The 14,206-nt window shown below is 45.1% G+C and overlaps 2 protein-coding genes across 13 annotated transcripts in view; both read left to right on the top strand.

Moving 5' to 3' along the window:
- The window catches only part of LOC142795055 (uncharacterized), a 33,018-nt gene extending 24,365 nt beyond the window's left edge, over nt 1–8,653 (top strand). The window contains exons 6-8 of the mRNA XM_075885983.1: nt 5,527–5,622; nt 7,860–7,943; nt 8,643–8,653. Of these exons, the coding sequence (XP_075742098.1) occupies nt 5,527–5,622; nt 7,860–7,943; nt 8,643–8,653 (191 nt within the window). The remainder of the gene's footprint in view (nt 1–5,526; nt 5,623–7,859; nt 7,944–8,642) is intronic.
- Nucleotides 8,654–9,389: 736 nt separating this feature from the next.
- The window catches only part of LOC142778263 (uncharacterized), a 48,155-nt gene continuing 43,338 nt past the window's right edge, over nt 9,390–14,206 (top strand). For all 12 annotated transcript variants that reach the window (XR_012888376.1, XM_075882042.1, XM_075882043.1 and 9 more), the window contains exons 1-4: nt 9,390–9,618; nt 10,621–10,677; nt 12,029–12,157; nt 13,309–13,455. Coding sequence is in view for 11 of the 12 variants with exons in the window: in XM_075882042.1 (XP_075738157.1) it covers nt 9,417–9,618; nt 10,621–10,677; nt 12,029–12,157; nt 13,309–13,455 (535 nt within the window). In the remaining variant the exon portion in view is untranslated. The remainder of the gene's footprint in view (nt 9,619–10,620; nt 10,678–12,028; nt 12,158–13,308; nt 13,456–14,206) is intronic.

A 14,206-nucleotide genomic window follows, 5' to 3' on the forward strand; every position in this document is an offset into this window, starting at 1 on the left:
TGAAAGGACACGAAAAAACACCATGCTAAAAGCAAATTCTCGTGAAGGGTTTATTGGAATCTGTTGGGCAATAATCGTAGTGGAGGATTGTTTCTTTACTAAAGAGATGGGGGCAAATCTGAACCGTTTCGTGAGTCGTGCTCATGAAAACCCATCTTCAGTATAGAATGACGTCTGCGTTAGCGAAAAGCCGCCGGGGTGGTCTAGTGCAGGGATTTTCAAATATGTAGTTCAAAAGGAACTATGCTAAGCTCCACGAAGTGCCGAGAAATTTCTCGCTCTCCCCTTCATGCAAGCATTGCTATGTTCGGTACAAGCTACATTCACATGCAATAAGTTCAAAAGTAAGGGTATATAAAAAATGTACTTACTGACGAGCAACTGAACTAACTTTCCTTGCACCAACAAATGGGTGTCGCTCATGCAGGTTCCCTAGATCAATCGCACCTCGCTTGCGCCATCTGAGTGATTTGGTGCGTGCGAAACCAGGAAAAAAAATATTGACAACATATCAACTAAGTTAGTGATGATGAGTGGGGCGAAGCGTCTATCTATCTATCTATCTATCTATCTATCTATCTATCTATCTATCTATCTATCTATCTATCTATCTATCTATCTATCTATCTATCTATCTATCTATCTATCTATCTATCTATCTATCTATCTATCTATCTATCTATCTATCTATCTATCTATCTATCTATCTATCTGTCTGTCTGTCTGTCTGTCTGTCTGTCTGTCTGTCTGTCTGTCTGTCTGTCTGTCTGTCTGTCTGTCTGTCTGTCTGTCTGTCTGTCTGTCTGTCTGTCTGTCTGTCTGTCTGTCTGTCTGTCTGTCTGTCTGTCTGTCTGTCTGTCTGTCTGTCTGTCTGTCTGTCTGTCTGTCTGTCTGTCTGTCTGTCTGTCTGTCTGTCTGTCTGTCTGTCTGTCTGTCTGTCTGTCTGGTCTCTAAAACACCATATGATTATGAGAGATGCCCTAATAGAGGGCTCCGAAAATTTTGACCACCTAGGGTTCGTTAATGTGCACCCAAATCTGAGCACACGAGCCTACAGCATTTCCACCTTCATGAGAAATGCTGCCGCCGCAGCCGGATCATTGTAAATTATACATTATTACATGTGACAACTAATGTGTATTGCTATGTATCACTGTTAGCCAGAATACTTTCGCATGCTTGAATTCCTTTCTATTCAGAGAAGTTGTCAAATCACAACGGCCTGATTATTCTTGACTTTAGAGCACAATGAGACTTCGTGTAACCTACAGCTATACACCCGAAAAGAGAACGGGTCAACTATTAGTGACGTCATTCTTTAAGACAGCGTAAGTGCTTGAAGCTGCTTTTTGGGTTCGAGTCCTTACTAGGCTTTCCTGCTGACGCAACTTACGGCAAGGCTACCGCTTGTTATCTCAGAAAAGAGTTAATCCTATCGCGGCACCGTGTTGGTGTTCCTTAAAAGAAAAACTGTGGATAAAAAATTGTTAGATTGATTTCTTCAGGCTGCTGGAAAGTGTTTAGAGCTTGCGTTATATGGGTCATGATGGCACGATTTCATTTTAGAATAATGGCTGTTACCAACTTCGAGACTGATGAATCGTCGAATGCACCGGCTCATCCCTGTTCAAACGTGTCACAATTGAGTCAAGTGTTAAACTAAGACATTTTATCACCTGTCATAATACGTTGATGAACTTAACTTTAGGACTGCGTTAACGTTTTTACGATGAAAGAAAAAAAACATTATTGGCCCCGTGTCTGCATGTTACACTTCAAATGTCGTCGAAAGATGCCCCACTGCGGTGGTCTAGTGGCTAAGGTACTCGGCTGCTGACCCGCAGGTCGTGGGTTCAAATCCCGGCTGCGGCGGCTGCATTTCCGATGGAGGCGAAAATGGTGTAGGCCTGTGTGCTCAGATTTGGATGCACGTTAAAGAGCCCCAGGTGGTCGAAATTTCCGGAGCCCTCCACTACGGCGTCTCTCATAATAATATGGTGGTTTTGGGACGTTACACCTCACATATCAATCAATCAATCAATCAATCAATCAATCAATCAATCGTCAAAAGACGATAAACTTGCGTCTGGAGAGAGTGAACAAAACGTTTATTTGATGTCCTCCGCAAGAAAATCGGTGAATGGTATTCTGGAGGCGCTGCGTTAGGGTGCCTCGAGCGTGCAGCGGAGGCGAACGAGCGCATCAAGTCACGTCAGACGTGAGACATTAGCGCTATGTGGCAGTTATCTTGGAAAACGAAGCACGTGCGCCCTGCGCGCCCGTCTTGAAGGCGATAAGGTGTAGAACGCAAGGCGACGTGTAGGTGGCACCACCGTGTCATTCTAGCAAAGCGTTGGAAACACTTGCCTTTTCGTGCAAGCGTTGCATGGTCAGCGCAACGTGATAAACGCTACGGTCCTTAGAATTACTTACGTATGCCTTTTCTTGTAAGAGACACACATACAGAAGATCGACGTGTTGTTATGGTGCGTATTGTGTTGTTATAGTGCCTAATTATAAAAATAATTGTTTTTAATTGACTATCACACAAGTATGACCACTGAATCTTGAACAACATTGGTGGTCACTGCGGATGGGGTGGGCCGTTTGGAGTATCGTTTGGCCATTAGGTGCCGTTTAGGATACCGTTAAGGGTGGACAAACAGACAGACCAAATTTTTTGCGTCGAAGGTCCCCAAGAAAGACTATCGTTTTTAAAAACGGTCACAAGACAAATCTGAAATTGTTAACTTGACTTCCGACACAATTTGACCATAGAGAAATATACTATACTAAGAGTGGCCACTGGAGCCTATTCGCAGCCCAGCAAGACAGGGTCTGAGCAACCGATAGATGGTGTAACCATCCGCGCTTTTACTCCTTTTTAAGACATGTAAGACAGACAGAATAGCCTATTCAGAAAAACAATTATTGCCCAACGTTAGCATCAATTTTTTGCAAAGAAGAAATTTTATTAATTTGTGAAATTTTCTATATCCGCTCTACATCATGTCCTGCTGAGAACATTTGATGCATTATAACATAAAACAGTAAAGCATGACTAGAAAGTGTTGTCTTTCTGGATTTGTTTTGCACAAAGAGGCACATTTATGTGGTCTAGATGTGCTGTACATACATTCCCTTCGCGGAACCATGGATGAGTAGGCTAGTGGTAAATACACTCGCTTTCAGAGCGTGAGGGTACGGGTTCAAATCCCAGCATCGGAAAGAAGATATTTTGTTATTTTATTTATGCTGAAGACATTATCGGGTCTGACCAACCACTCGTGGTGTTGGAAGCAGCACAGTAGCTGGCCTGCAAGGCCGTACTGGAGTGGCCGCTCGTTATGTATGTTTCTGTATGGTTTGACACTGAGTGTGCCTCGCTGTACTTCTAAATATATCACATGTGCTGAAAGCTACGAAGCACGCTGCGTAAATCTGTGCCGTTAGGAAACACCCAACGTAAGCCCGGCTGTCGAAAAAGGGCGGGAAACGCAAGTCGTGTGTGCACGTGTCACGTCCGTTTCGTGCCAGATCGATACTTTCTACTCACTTTATTGCGGACGTGCTGCTGGTCTCATTTAGGCTAGCGTACGCACGATCTCGTATAGGCGTCCTACACTACGCCGCAAGTGCGCCCACCGAACTGCGGCGGTATCGCGATCGATGACAGGCCTGAAACGCGTTGTGTGACACGGGAAGCTGTCACGCAGCTGTTCAGGTTAACAACGTCGTTACCGGGTGTGCACAGGGAAAAGGGGGCAAGTATCGCGGGAGGGGGACAAGGATAACAACCTTCCCTCTCCCTTTCACTTCTCTTTCGTTGGTCGAACCGCAATGAAAACAGTGAAAGTGAAGCGATGATGTGCTCCTCGCAATGGCTTCCCATTGGTCCCCGGCTTTACGAGGCAAATAATGCCTGGGAAGTAAACAGTCCTTTGAATGAAAGTGACGTCATGGACCCATTGTCGTCATTGTCGTCATAAGAGCATGCCTATTCATAACGCTGTATATTAAAATAAGAGGTTCGACAGAGTAAAGCTCTCGGGATCCATTGGCGTCCACTTTATATGATTAGTCAAATCATATAGTTTCTTAATATACACTAGAGGGAACTCTGGCGCTAGTGTCTATGGGAGCTGCTACACACGGCGCTTCAGCGAGCATGGAAATGATGGGTAGTACACATATTTGTCTAATATTCGTACTTGTGGCCTGCTTCTGGCTCCGTGTGTGTTCGTGTGGCTTGACGTTGTTTTTTCACAAAAACCATAAATTAGCAAATGTTCACCGTTTGCGCTTCACAACCTTATTTTTTTAGGCTTATCATTTTGAATCAAGTCACTAAGTTCAAAAGGGTTCGTTCTTTTTTTTTCAAAACAAAGCTGCAAGTATGATTCGCCGCCCGCACGTACGAAGACTAGGCAAATGTGTGTACTACCCATCATTGCCATGGTCGCTGGACGATCGCAGCGCCAGAGTGCCCTCTAGTTGATTTTGGGAAACTCTACGAGTCAAATGACCTTTGCGCGTGTCTAGGTCAAATGACCTTTGCGCGTGTCTATGCGCGTCGGGTGTCTCTATGGCTTTTCGTTGTTTCGCTGCATTTCGCGGACGGAGGCTCCAGTGAAGGAACGTAACTTAGCCCCGTTCAATCTTTACATTTTCAGGGGGCGAAGCTCCTTAACGTGGAGCTACGTCCGCAATCGTCTCTCAATGACGATGACGCTAATAACAATGAAGAACAAGCGCGCTTCAGACCACACATTCTCTTTCTGCCATCACGGCACAGCACATGCAGGGTACCCATCATACGCCATGATTATGACGATGACGCTGAGGACGATGAAAAAGAAGAAGATAATGGTCACGGACAACGATTGGCTTGTGCAGCGTATGACGTCTCGATATGCACTACGATTCATTTCGTACGACTGGAAACAACCAACAACCACCAGGAGAACGCGCAAAGACGTCGTTTTTGCCAACTTCAGGATCAGATGCCCCAAAGCAGTGATGTTGAAGGCAAAACGTAATTCACAACTTGACACAACATACCATTTATGACCAATAAACATTGTTTATAACTGTACCCCACCTCGTCACTCATTTACATGCACGAATGGTCAACGTCACGAGCAACTCACGGAAACACCAAACGATCGCGCTGCTTTACCCCCTCATAATTCACCTCGTGGATATGCCGTGATTTTTTCCTTTCTTCTCCTACACTGAATGGTCGTTCCATCGCGGAAAGTATGTTCCAGCCATGAAAATGTTTTGAATCAAGCTATGTTTCTATGGTATGTTTTATGCCTTACGTTAATTACGGACTGGCTCTATTGTGTTCTCTAAACGCTTCAAGGTAAAAGCGCTTTCCTCGTCGGTATATCCAATTATTACACACAGATGGTCGTTTGTAGCCGTGGTGCTAGATTTATTCTGGCAGGTTTCTTTTACCCGAAAGTCATTACGCGGATGATCGATCTGTCTCAAAGGATGTAATTGCGATGCTTGTTTCAGTGCCGACTGCCAGGCAGGCACCCCCGGCTCCTCCGGCTCCTCCAGCTCCTGTTCTGCCGGACGACTGGCCCGTTTCCGCAAAAGAGACAACGAAAGGTGTGTGAATGCTGGGAAGTGTGTGTTGGGAGATGATAAAAAGCACTGGAGGGTTCGGCGTTGAAGGTGTTTCTACGGTATACCCAACGCTGTTTCTTCCCCCTAAAACTGCGTACGTTGCGAAAGATCGCCCACGTTGTGTTCACAGCTTCCCGTAAAAGGTCAGACGAGCATGTCACTTGTGGGTGCCAGCTTTTAATGTCATTACTGTTTTCATTGGCATCATTCTGTGTGTAACCGTATAGCACTGCAAAATATTGGAGCACCTGTGTCGCCTACTTACTGAGGTTATTGACATTCATCGTGGAAGGTATGTCTGGGTTATATAGGCGAGAAAGCCACTGCTAGCAATTTCAAATCGTGCTGGCCCCCTACCATAACAAAAATAAAGCGGAAATACTTTGAGTCAAAAAAAAAAAAAGAATGGTCACAGGGTTCAGCAATATACAGGAAGCTATGTTCTTCTTATGCTGAAGTGGGAGAAACGCACTTATCACTGTTAACCATCGGTTTTTGTTGCGATAGAAATATGACATAATAGTTATTTGAGGGACAAAGGATGGAGACTCTGAATCTTTAGCCATCGGTTTTCGTTGCGATAGCAATACGACATAATTTTTTGAGAGACAAAGAATGGAGACCCTGAATCTTTAAGCATCGGTTTTTGTTGTGATAGCAATATGGCATAATAATTATTTGAGGGACAAAGGATGGAGACTCTGAATCTTTAACCATTGGTTTTTTTGCGATAGCAATATTACAAAATAATTATTTGAGAGACAAAGGATAGAGACTCTGAATCTTTACCCTTCAGTTTTTGTTGCGATAGAAATATGACATAATAATTATTTGAGGCACAAAAAACCGAGACTCTGAATCTTTCACCTTCACCACACTACCACCCTCGCTCCCTTTCATCGTGTTTCTTCATTGGTCCTAGAAAAAAGAAATGCTGGCACTGCGTCAAATGCTGCGACCAGTATACCTTATGGCATGCCCTTTTTTCTATGAAGAATTCTTTTTTTTAATAGTACACCAGTTTTGTTTAATCACAATCACTGATAATAACTTCAATCGCAGTCACTGATATCCTGTTCAAGCGATTATGTGCGCTGAGGAATTTTTTTTTTGTTCACTCGTCCAACTTGCTTTTGAGGGCACAAGAGGTGCCGTGCCTTATAAGAATGTTCAACTTTCGTACTCTAAAGAATGTCTGGAAAAAGTGAAATTGAGCCCTTATCTCAGCATTTATTATAAGAAAAAAAAAGATGTTTCTGAACAAGCGCTGCAACTTTTGTATTGAGAAATTTTCACTACACAAACTATTCAAGTCAGTTATTAAGAAATCTGTGTAATTATCGAGCTTTACGAAATATTAAAACATTGCGACGTGCTCTATATAGCTCCAAGAATTACTGTGCCGTTACTACTTGGTGCTAGTTACCGGAAGAGCCGTCTATGGTGAGGCACCTTCGGCGTGTTTTTGCATAAGCTGGCACAACACACCGTTTCGCTGTGATGAAAAATTTGTTAACATGGGGTGGGCTCGAGCCGATGCTTCGACAGGTCGACAAGTGGGCTTTTCTTCTTCGTGGCAACTGTTGCTGCCTTGAAGTAAAAATATCAGTTTGTCGTTCGAGCGACGTTTCGGCAGGTGGACAAGTGGGCTTTTCTTCGTCAAGGCAACTGTTGCAGCCTTGAAGGAAAAATATCAGTTTGTCGTTCGAGCCACGTTTCGACAGGTCGACAAGTGGGCTTTTCTTCGTCAAGGCGACTGTTGCAGCCTTGAAGTGAAAATATCAGTTTGTCGTTTGAGCGACGTTTCGACAGGTCGACAAGTGGGCTTTTCTTCGTCAAGGCAACTGTTGCAGCCTTGAAGTAAAAATATCAGTTTGTCGTTTGAGCGACGTTTCTACAGATCGACAAGTGGGCTTTTCTTCGTCAAGGCAACTGTTGCAGCCTTGAAGTAAAAATATCAGTTTGTCGTTCGAGTGACGTTTATACAGGTCGACAAGTGGGCTTTTCTTCGTTAAGGCAACTGTTGCAGCATTGAAGTAGATAAGTCCGTTTGTCAAAACGTCGGCTGCACCACACCTCCTGTTAATGAATATTTTTCTCCACATGCTTTCATCTTCCCCGGGTTTCTGCCTTTTTATCCGCTGTTTGCTGTGATATACAATGATACCTCCCCACCCCACCCCCTTAATCACGCGCTTTCTTTTTTTCATTCTGACAAGGGGGATGGGCGTTTCTTGGCGACCTGCTTACGACTGCGAAAATTCCTGGTGACGATGGCATTCAAAGTTCACGGCCAAACTCTCGTGAGTATGATCACATAATCTGCATAGAGTTAACTGGGGATAAATGAATGTAAAGAAATAGACCCAAGACTTTAAAGTGATATTTATCAAACGCCCTTTAGCGGCTTTAATAAATGAATGACGGCTTTGGGAGTGTATATTTGTCAAGATGAGCAGATGGAAGTATACAATATGTTCTATCAGAACATAGCTACGAATCACGATAGCTATAGTGTTCCTAGTTTCCATTAGCCGGGGTTATGAGGGTTATATTTTTGGACTGCTCAACCGTAGCAGAGGCGATTAAGCTGAATTTCAACACATATCGCTTCAAGCACGTTACTTCAGGAAATAGCGGACAGAACAACAGGAAGAACACCTTTTTTTTCGAAAGCGTCACGAACAACGAGACTACGTTTACACTCCACAATGTAAACATAGATAAGATGATGAGGATCTCACTAGCGACCTCTTAAGTTCCATTAGACTCTGGTTGAAAGAGAGCGTAAATTTTTGCCAAAATTCGATGAATGCCATGTTTTATACAGGCACAGCAGCGAAAAAAAAAAAAACGTGTTATCGTTGAGGTTCAACAGGTTGAAAGTATAATAGTAGCTCATGTGTGAGTGCCAGCTGTCGATTAACCTGCACAAAGACGAAATTAAATGCCAGAATAGTTATCTCTCACTCAGGTGTCCTCTCTTGTCTTGGCATGTGCAGATAGGCAATAGTCTCTACTTTCTTTTTCTGTGCTGTGTACCTCTTGAGTTAAGGTTTCACAGCGTCCACTACCACCAGTAGCGTGACAATTTGTGACAGGCGACCAAAAAGCTATACAAGGAGACCAGTGTTCACACTTGCGAACAACATACCCGCAAAGGATTCATGTTTGCTTGCATTGTTGATGCTTTGAAAAATAAGCTGACGTCCCGTATCCGTCCATGTGGTCTGTTGAGTGGTTTGCGGCTGAAAATGCGACCACGGGGCCATTTGCGACCACTCGCTCTGCGGCTAACTTGGCCGCTCAACCAGCGATAGTCGCAGGTGTGAACAAGTTTCTTGATTGATTTGCGGAGTTTAACGTCCCAAAACCACCATATGATTATGAGAGACGCCGTAGTGGAGGGCTCCGGAAATTTCGACCATCTGGTGGGGTTCTTTAACGTGCACCCAAATCTGAGTACACGGGCCTACAACATTTCCGCCTCCATCGGAAGTGCAGCCGCCGCAGCCGGGATTTGATCCCGCGACTTGCGGGTCAGTAGTCGAGTACCTTAGCCACTATACCACCATGGCGGGGCAACGAGTTTCTTCAATAAAGTTTGTGTTGTCCCCACTTGTTTTCTTGGTTCCGCGCTTGGCCGCTTATCATTAACCCGGAACAACTAACTCAGCCATCTGTCATTCGATGCCTGAAGTTTTGCATGAACGGCCGTGGTTACGTGACGCTGTATTGCAGGCTGCAGCGTGGGCTGGCTACCGTGCGGCGACGGGATGACGTGCGTGCAGAAGGAGAACGTGTGCGACGGCGAGCCGCAGTGCCCGGATGCGTCGGACGAGCGCGACTGCATCCGGCTGGGCTGCCAGAAGGACTTGTACGCCTGCTCGGTGGACGGCGTCACGCGCTGCCTCAAGCGGTCCCTGGTGTGCGACGGCGTGGCCGACTGCGATGACCACGAGGACGAGAACTTCTGCAGTGAGTCGGAGGGCACGCTCACTACACGTTATCCTGGCGCTACCTTTGCTGACGTAAAAGGCTCAGTGAAACGTGTGGGCTGGGAGACGTCAACCCCCGTATTCACGAACGCTCCCCCACTCGACTTTCACCCTTCCCTTGACAGAGTTGAGTACTGCGCCACCACTCGGCCTAAAATGACGCTGCATTACTCAAGAATCGCAGCAGACTATCACTAATACGCAGTGACTTCCCGTGCCTAGAAATGGCACTCCCATCGACTCTCTCAAGTGAAGGCGAAGCGTTGAGTGAAGGGAAGTTCTAGAATACGGGGGTGAGACTCTTCTTGCAAAAGGGGCGGGAAATATTTCGAGGACTGCCCTCGGTCTTTTCCAAGCTTGCGCTATTATGCACCCCTTTGATAATGAACAACTCGATTCGCAACAGGTCTTCCTCTCTTCTTCTTTTTGCAACTTCGAAGAATGCAAGATTGGACGGCGTATAGCGAGTACCCCCTCATCCTCTCTCAAACTCTGCGTCACCCGGGCAGGAAAAAGAAATGTGTCGAATTTACTCCTTCCTGTCATCCACGTAATGCCCCTCCACATACCCCCGTGTAACGGCATCGTGAGGAAATCAGAACGCCTCATCTGTGTCGAAGCCTGGCCAGGCTCACTGGCTCTTGACTGTGCAAGAACACTTAGGCCATGCTATAGTGATTGCAGTCAGGTAACCGGAAGCAATTAGAATTAATATTTCTTTATTCAAAAAGTTAATTCATTGTCCACACGTCTTGCCTTTGCATGGCAAGTTTAATCACGCAACTGTATCAAAGAAAATTGCTGCTCATGCTTGCAGCATTTAAGAGGAAATGAAAGTAAATACAGCTGCTGCTTTCTTGCGTCTCGCGTGAACTACGCGATAGCTCAGCGTTTGATAAGGACAAGGTAGCAATTACCGCCAATAGCAAATCCGGATGCATTGAAACGTAAGCGTGCACATATATATGATTACAATTTGCAGATCAGACTGTTCTCGACGCAAGGCCTGGCTTCTTCGATGACAGCCCCCTGGACCTTGGTACGGTATACATTCGTTTGTGCAGCGTTCTTTGATCCTAACAGCGCACGAAGGGTTGAAATAATAGCCACTGCAGCCTTTTTAAAACTGACTGAGAGGTCACCATTGGTGCTCATAACTCAACATGAACATCAGTGCTAGTAGTAGCAGTTATTCGGTTGTAGTAGTTTCTTTTAGTAGTTTGTAGTAGTTTGTTGTACAAAATATCTGGTTACGTATTATAACACGCCTAATGAAATTAAGGGCGTTGATACGTGCACCACGTTCGGGGCATGCAGGATGTGTTGTATGACTGAACGTTTCACTAATGTGGACGCGAAGTGATATGCATGACTGAGAGGTGTCACATCCGAAAAATCAACGCCTTTGGCATAAAGTAAGGGTATCAGCAAGAGCTTACAAAGAATTAACGCAGTCTGTATGGCATTGCGATTTGAAGGTACAGCTCTAATGTACGATATTATCGAGCTCTGAGCTTTCCTATCCATACGTTCACTTCGTTCTTGGAAGAGTCACCAAAGCGAGAAAAAAATACTTTTATCATATTAGTACATTTGTCATTCACAAATCCAAAAAAGAGCCCTCATGGCCAGGTCGCGTGCCGCCGAGAAAGCCACAGGGGTCCCGGACTAGGGACTCCTATTCTTTATACATGAATGGGTCTTAAGGCCGCCCCTATCTCTCTTACTTGTAAATAAATGTGTTTCACCACCACCACCTACGCTTGCCGTGCGAAGACGCTTGGTAAATGAGAAAACACACACACACACACACACACACACACACACACACACACACACACACACACACACACACACACACACACACACACACACACACACACACACACACACACACACAAAACTCTGGTAGCGACGACACTTAGCATTTTCCACACCAAGTGACGTGACGTCATCAACTAAATTCTAACGTAGTTCCTAATCAGTAAAAATGAAGCCATTCTCCTTTGTGTGCGACAAATAAGAATTATTTTTCAATTTTCAAGAAATTTCATTGAGTCAGTGCCCCCAAAATACTAAATATGCCCTTTGAAATACGTGGCCTCACGCGCGGAGGCTTTGGCTTGAAATTTAGAGAGGTAACACTCACCTTGATTCGATCCTGTTGTTTTACCCAAGATGGGGAGAATAACGACATTAGTGCTTCCAGTGTACAATTTGTCAGGCTAAACAGATTCATCGTTTCATTCTATTGTACTTTTAAAATAAAAATAAGGCTGTAAAGCTGTGGCGCACACAATTACTAAGGTGTCATTGTGCACCATTGGAGATGTATTGCGCGTAGTTTCTTCATTTGGATGGCAATGATTATTTATTTTTGTTCTACGCAGACGACAATAACGACGTCCCAGCCATCAGAGATGTCGGCGGGCGGGACAACTCCACTCACCCTCCTTTGACAAATGGGACGGGAGCCCAGCCTCGGCCCGGTGCCGGTTCTTCGAGAAACTCCGCAAATGGTGAGGTTTAGAGGCGTACATATTTACCTGGTGCACTGGATCGCTGGGTGTGTCATTCTGCCGTTGAACACGGCGTTTCCAACACGCACCTGCACTCCACACTAGCAATTAGTTCCGAGCACCCAATTACGGCGCTTTCCGTTGTCAGATTAGAGCAGTTGGGAGAAGGATTACTTACTGACCATTCTGCTTCGTCGGGCGTGCACTCCTGCGAGAGGTGATGAAATGACGTCGGTTATACTTAGAAGCAGGCTAACACGTGTATCTGTGCAAGCGCTGTTGTGCATAATCCCTTAATCAGTACACCTCGGAGAAGACGCCTTCAAAGTCTGGTTGTTTAGCACACTTAGCACACGTATCATCTGCTCCCTGTGCCGTCAATGTTTCCGGTGAGATCGGATTTGTTCCCTCATTAAGTTGAAGAACACTCAGCAAGTGCACATATTTACATGCGTTGACTTCGAAAACGCATTTTGATAATGGTTTACGGTCAGCGAGGGCTCAAGGCATGTCCTAGTACGTATACTGAGATTGCATTGTCGTTGTCCCCATTGTTTTGAAAAAAGCCATGCGCGCATACTTTAGAGTAAAGATACTTGGTAAACAACTCCATTCAACGAGCAATTCAGGTACGCGTCGTGGTGGTTTAGCAGGTAAGGTATCGCACTGCTAAGCTCCAGGGCGTGGGATAGATTCCTGTCCATGGCGGCCGCGTTTAGATTTTGAGGCGAAATGGAACTCCACTCGTGTGCTGTGAGGAGCACTGTAAGGTATCTCAGGGCGTCAAAATTAGTCTAGAATCCCGTACCACAGTGTGCCTCATGCTCATTAAATGGTTTGGCACGTTAAGCCCAATATAGAACATCAAAGATATAAAAAATGTTTCCTCAGAGTGTTTCTTATTAGCTTTTGGGCCTTACCTACGTGCATTAATGTTACGAGTATACTTTTCTTACACTACAATTTTTCACGGTAGTCTCACACAACACAAGGTGGACAGTGTGGCGCCTGTCCCGTGACCAAAGCGACGTCCTCTTCTTCTCCTTGATGCACTCGTTCTGTATCAATATTATACAAGGACGATGTACTGACAAACCGCTTTTGCGGCAGCACGTAAGCGTTAATCGGTGCCTGTCGGCGTTTCTTCGCAGAGACTCGTCCCCCGCCACCGGTGCCCGTGGATGGGAAGTGCCGGCCGACCGAGTTCTCTTGCTTCGCAACGAAGACCTGCGTGCCGTCTCAATGGCGGTGCGATGGTACCGCTGACTGCGAGGACGGCTCGGACGAAGTCAACTGCAGTATGCGTTCATATGATTAATTCTCACTTAGCGCGGCCCTGCTAATATCTCTCCATTAAGGTGAAAAAAAAACCTTTACATAGATAATGATGCTGTTTTAATATACGGAATATTTGATGAAAAATAATCTAAGGTGCAGCTAGGTAGAACTTGGATGTGGCAGATTACTTTTGAATGGAGCAAAAACGTTGCTCATAGTGATCTGCGTTTGGCTGTCTTCGTATTTGTGCACTGCATTTTAGTAAGAAAGGAAAAAATAAGCTTTTTGCTGTGGGGGTCTTTTAAAACCTCTTTAGAACTTTGTGGTATCTATAGATAAACCGACAAAGTTAGTAAACTCACGAGAAGTAGCTTTTGCACTGTCTGAAAGTCGGAATGAATTTGAAGAGAAATAAACAGTGTAGCTTCACGTGCTAGGTTTGCAAAAAAATTTAGTGCACGTACTTGAATTCAATTTCAAGTCGATTCAAAGTAGTGAATACGTCAAACTCTAATAGTATGGCTGATGGATACCATGGTATTTTGTTTACTGCAACCTTGTTGTTTCATTCCCATAGTAAATTTTTTTCTGGTGTGTTTGCTTTTTCTGAGCCTCCCGCAAAAGCTCATCCCTGGTTACTACTCCGGGAGGCCACTGGCCGTCCAGGTTAGGTATATATTTGAACGAGAGGGCACTAGAGGACGCTATAGGAGTTGGCGGTTGCCTGTATTTCACCAAAAGAATGCCCTCAGCTCCCCTAAGGGAATCGTG

Source organism: Rhipicephalus microplus, chromosome 2 (genome assembly GCF_043290135.1).
Source record: "Rhipicephalus microplus isolate Deutch F79 chromosome 2, USDA_Rmic, whole genome shotgun sequence".
Lineage (NCBI taxonomy): Eukaryota > Metazoa > Arthropoda > Arachnida > Ixodida > Ixodidae > Rhipicephalus > Rhipicephalus microplus.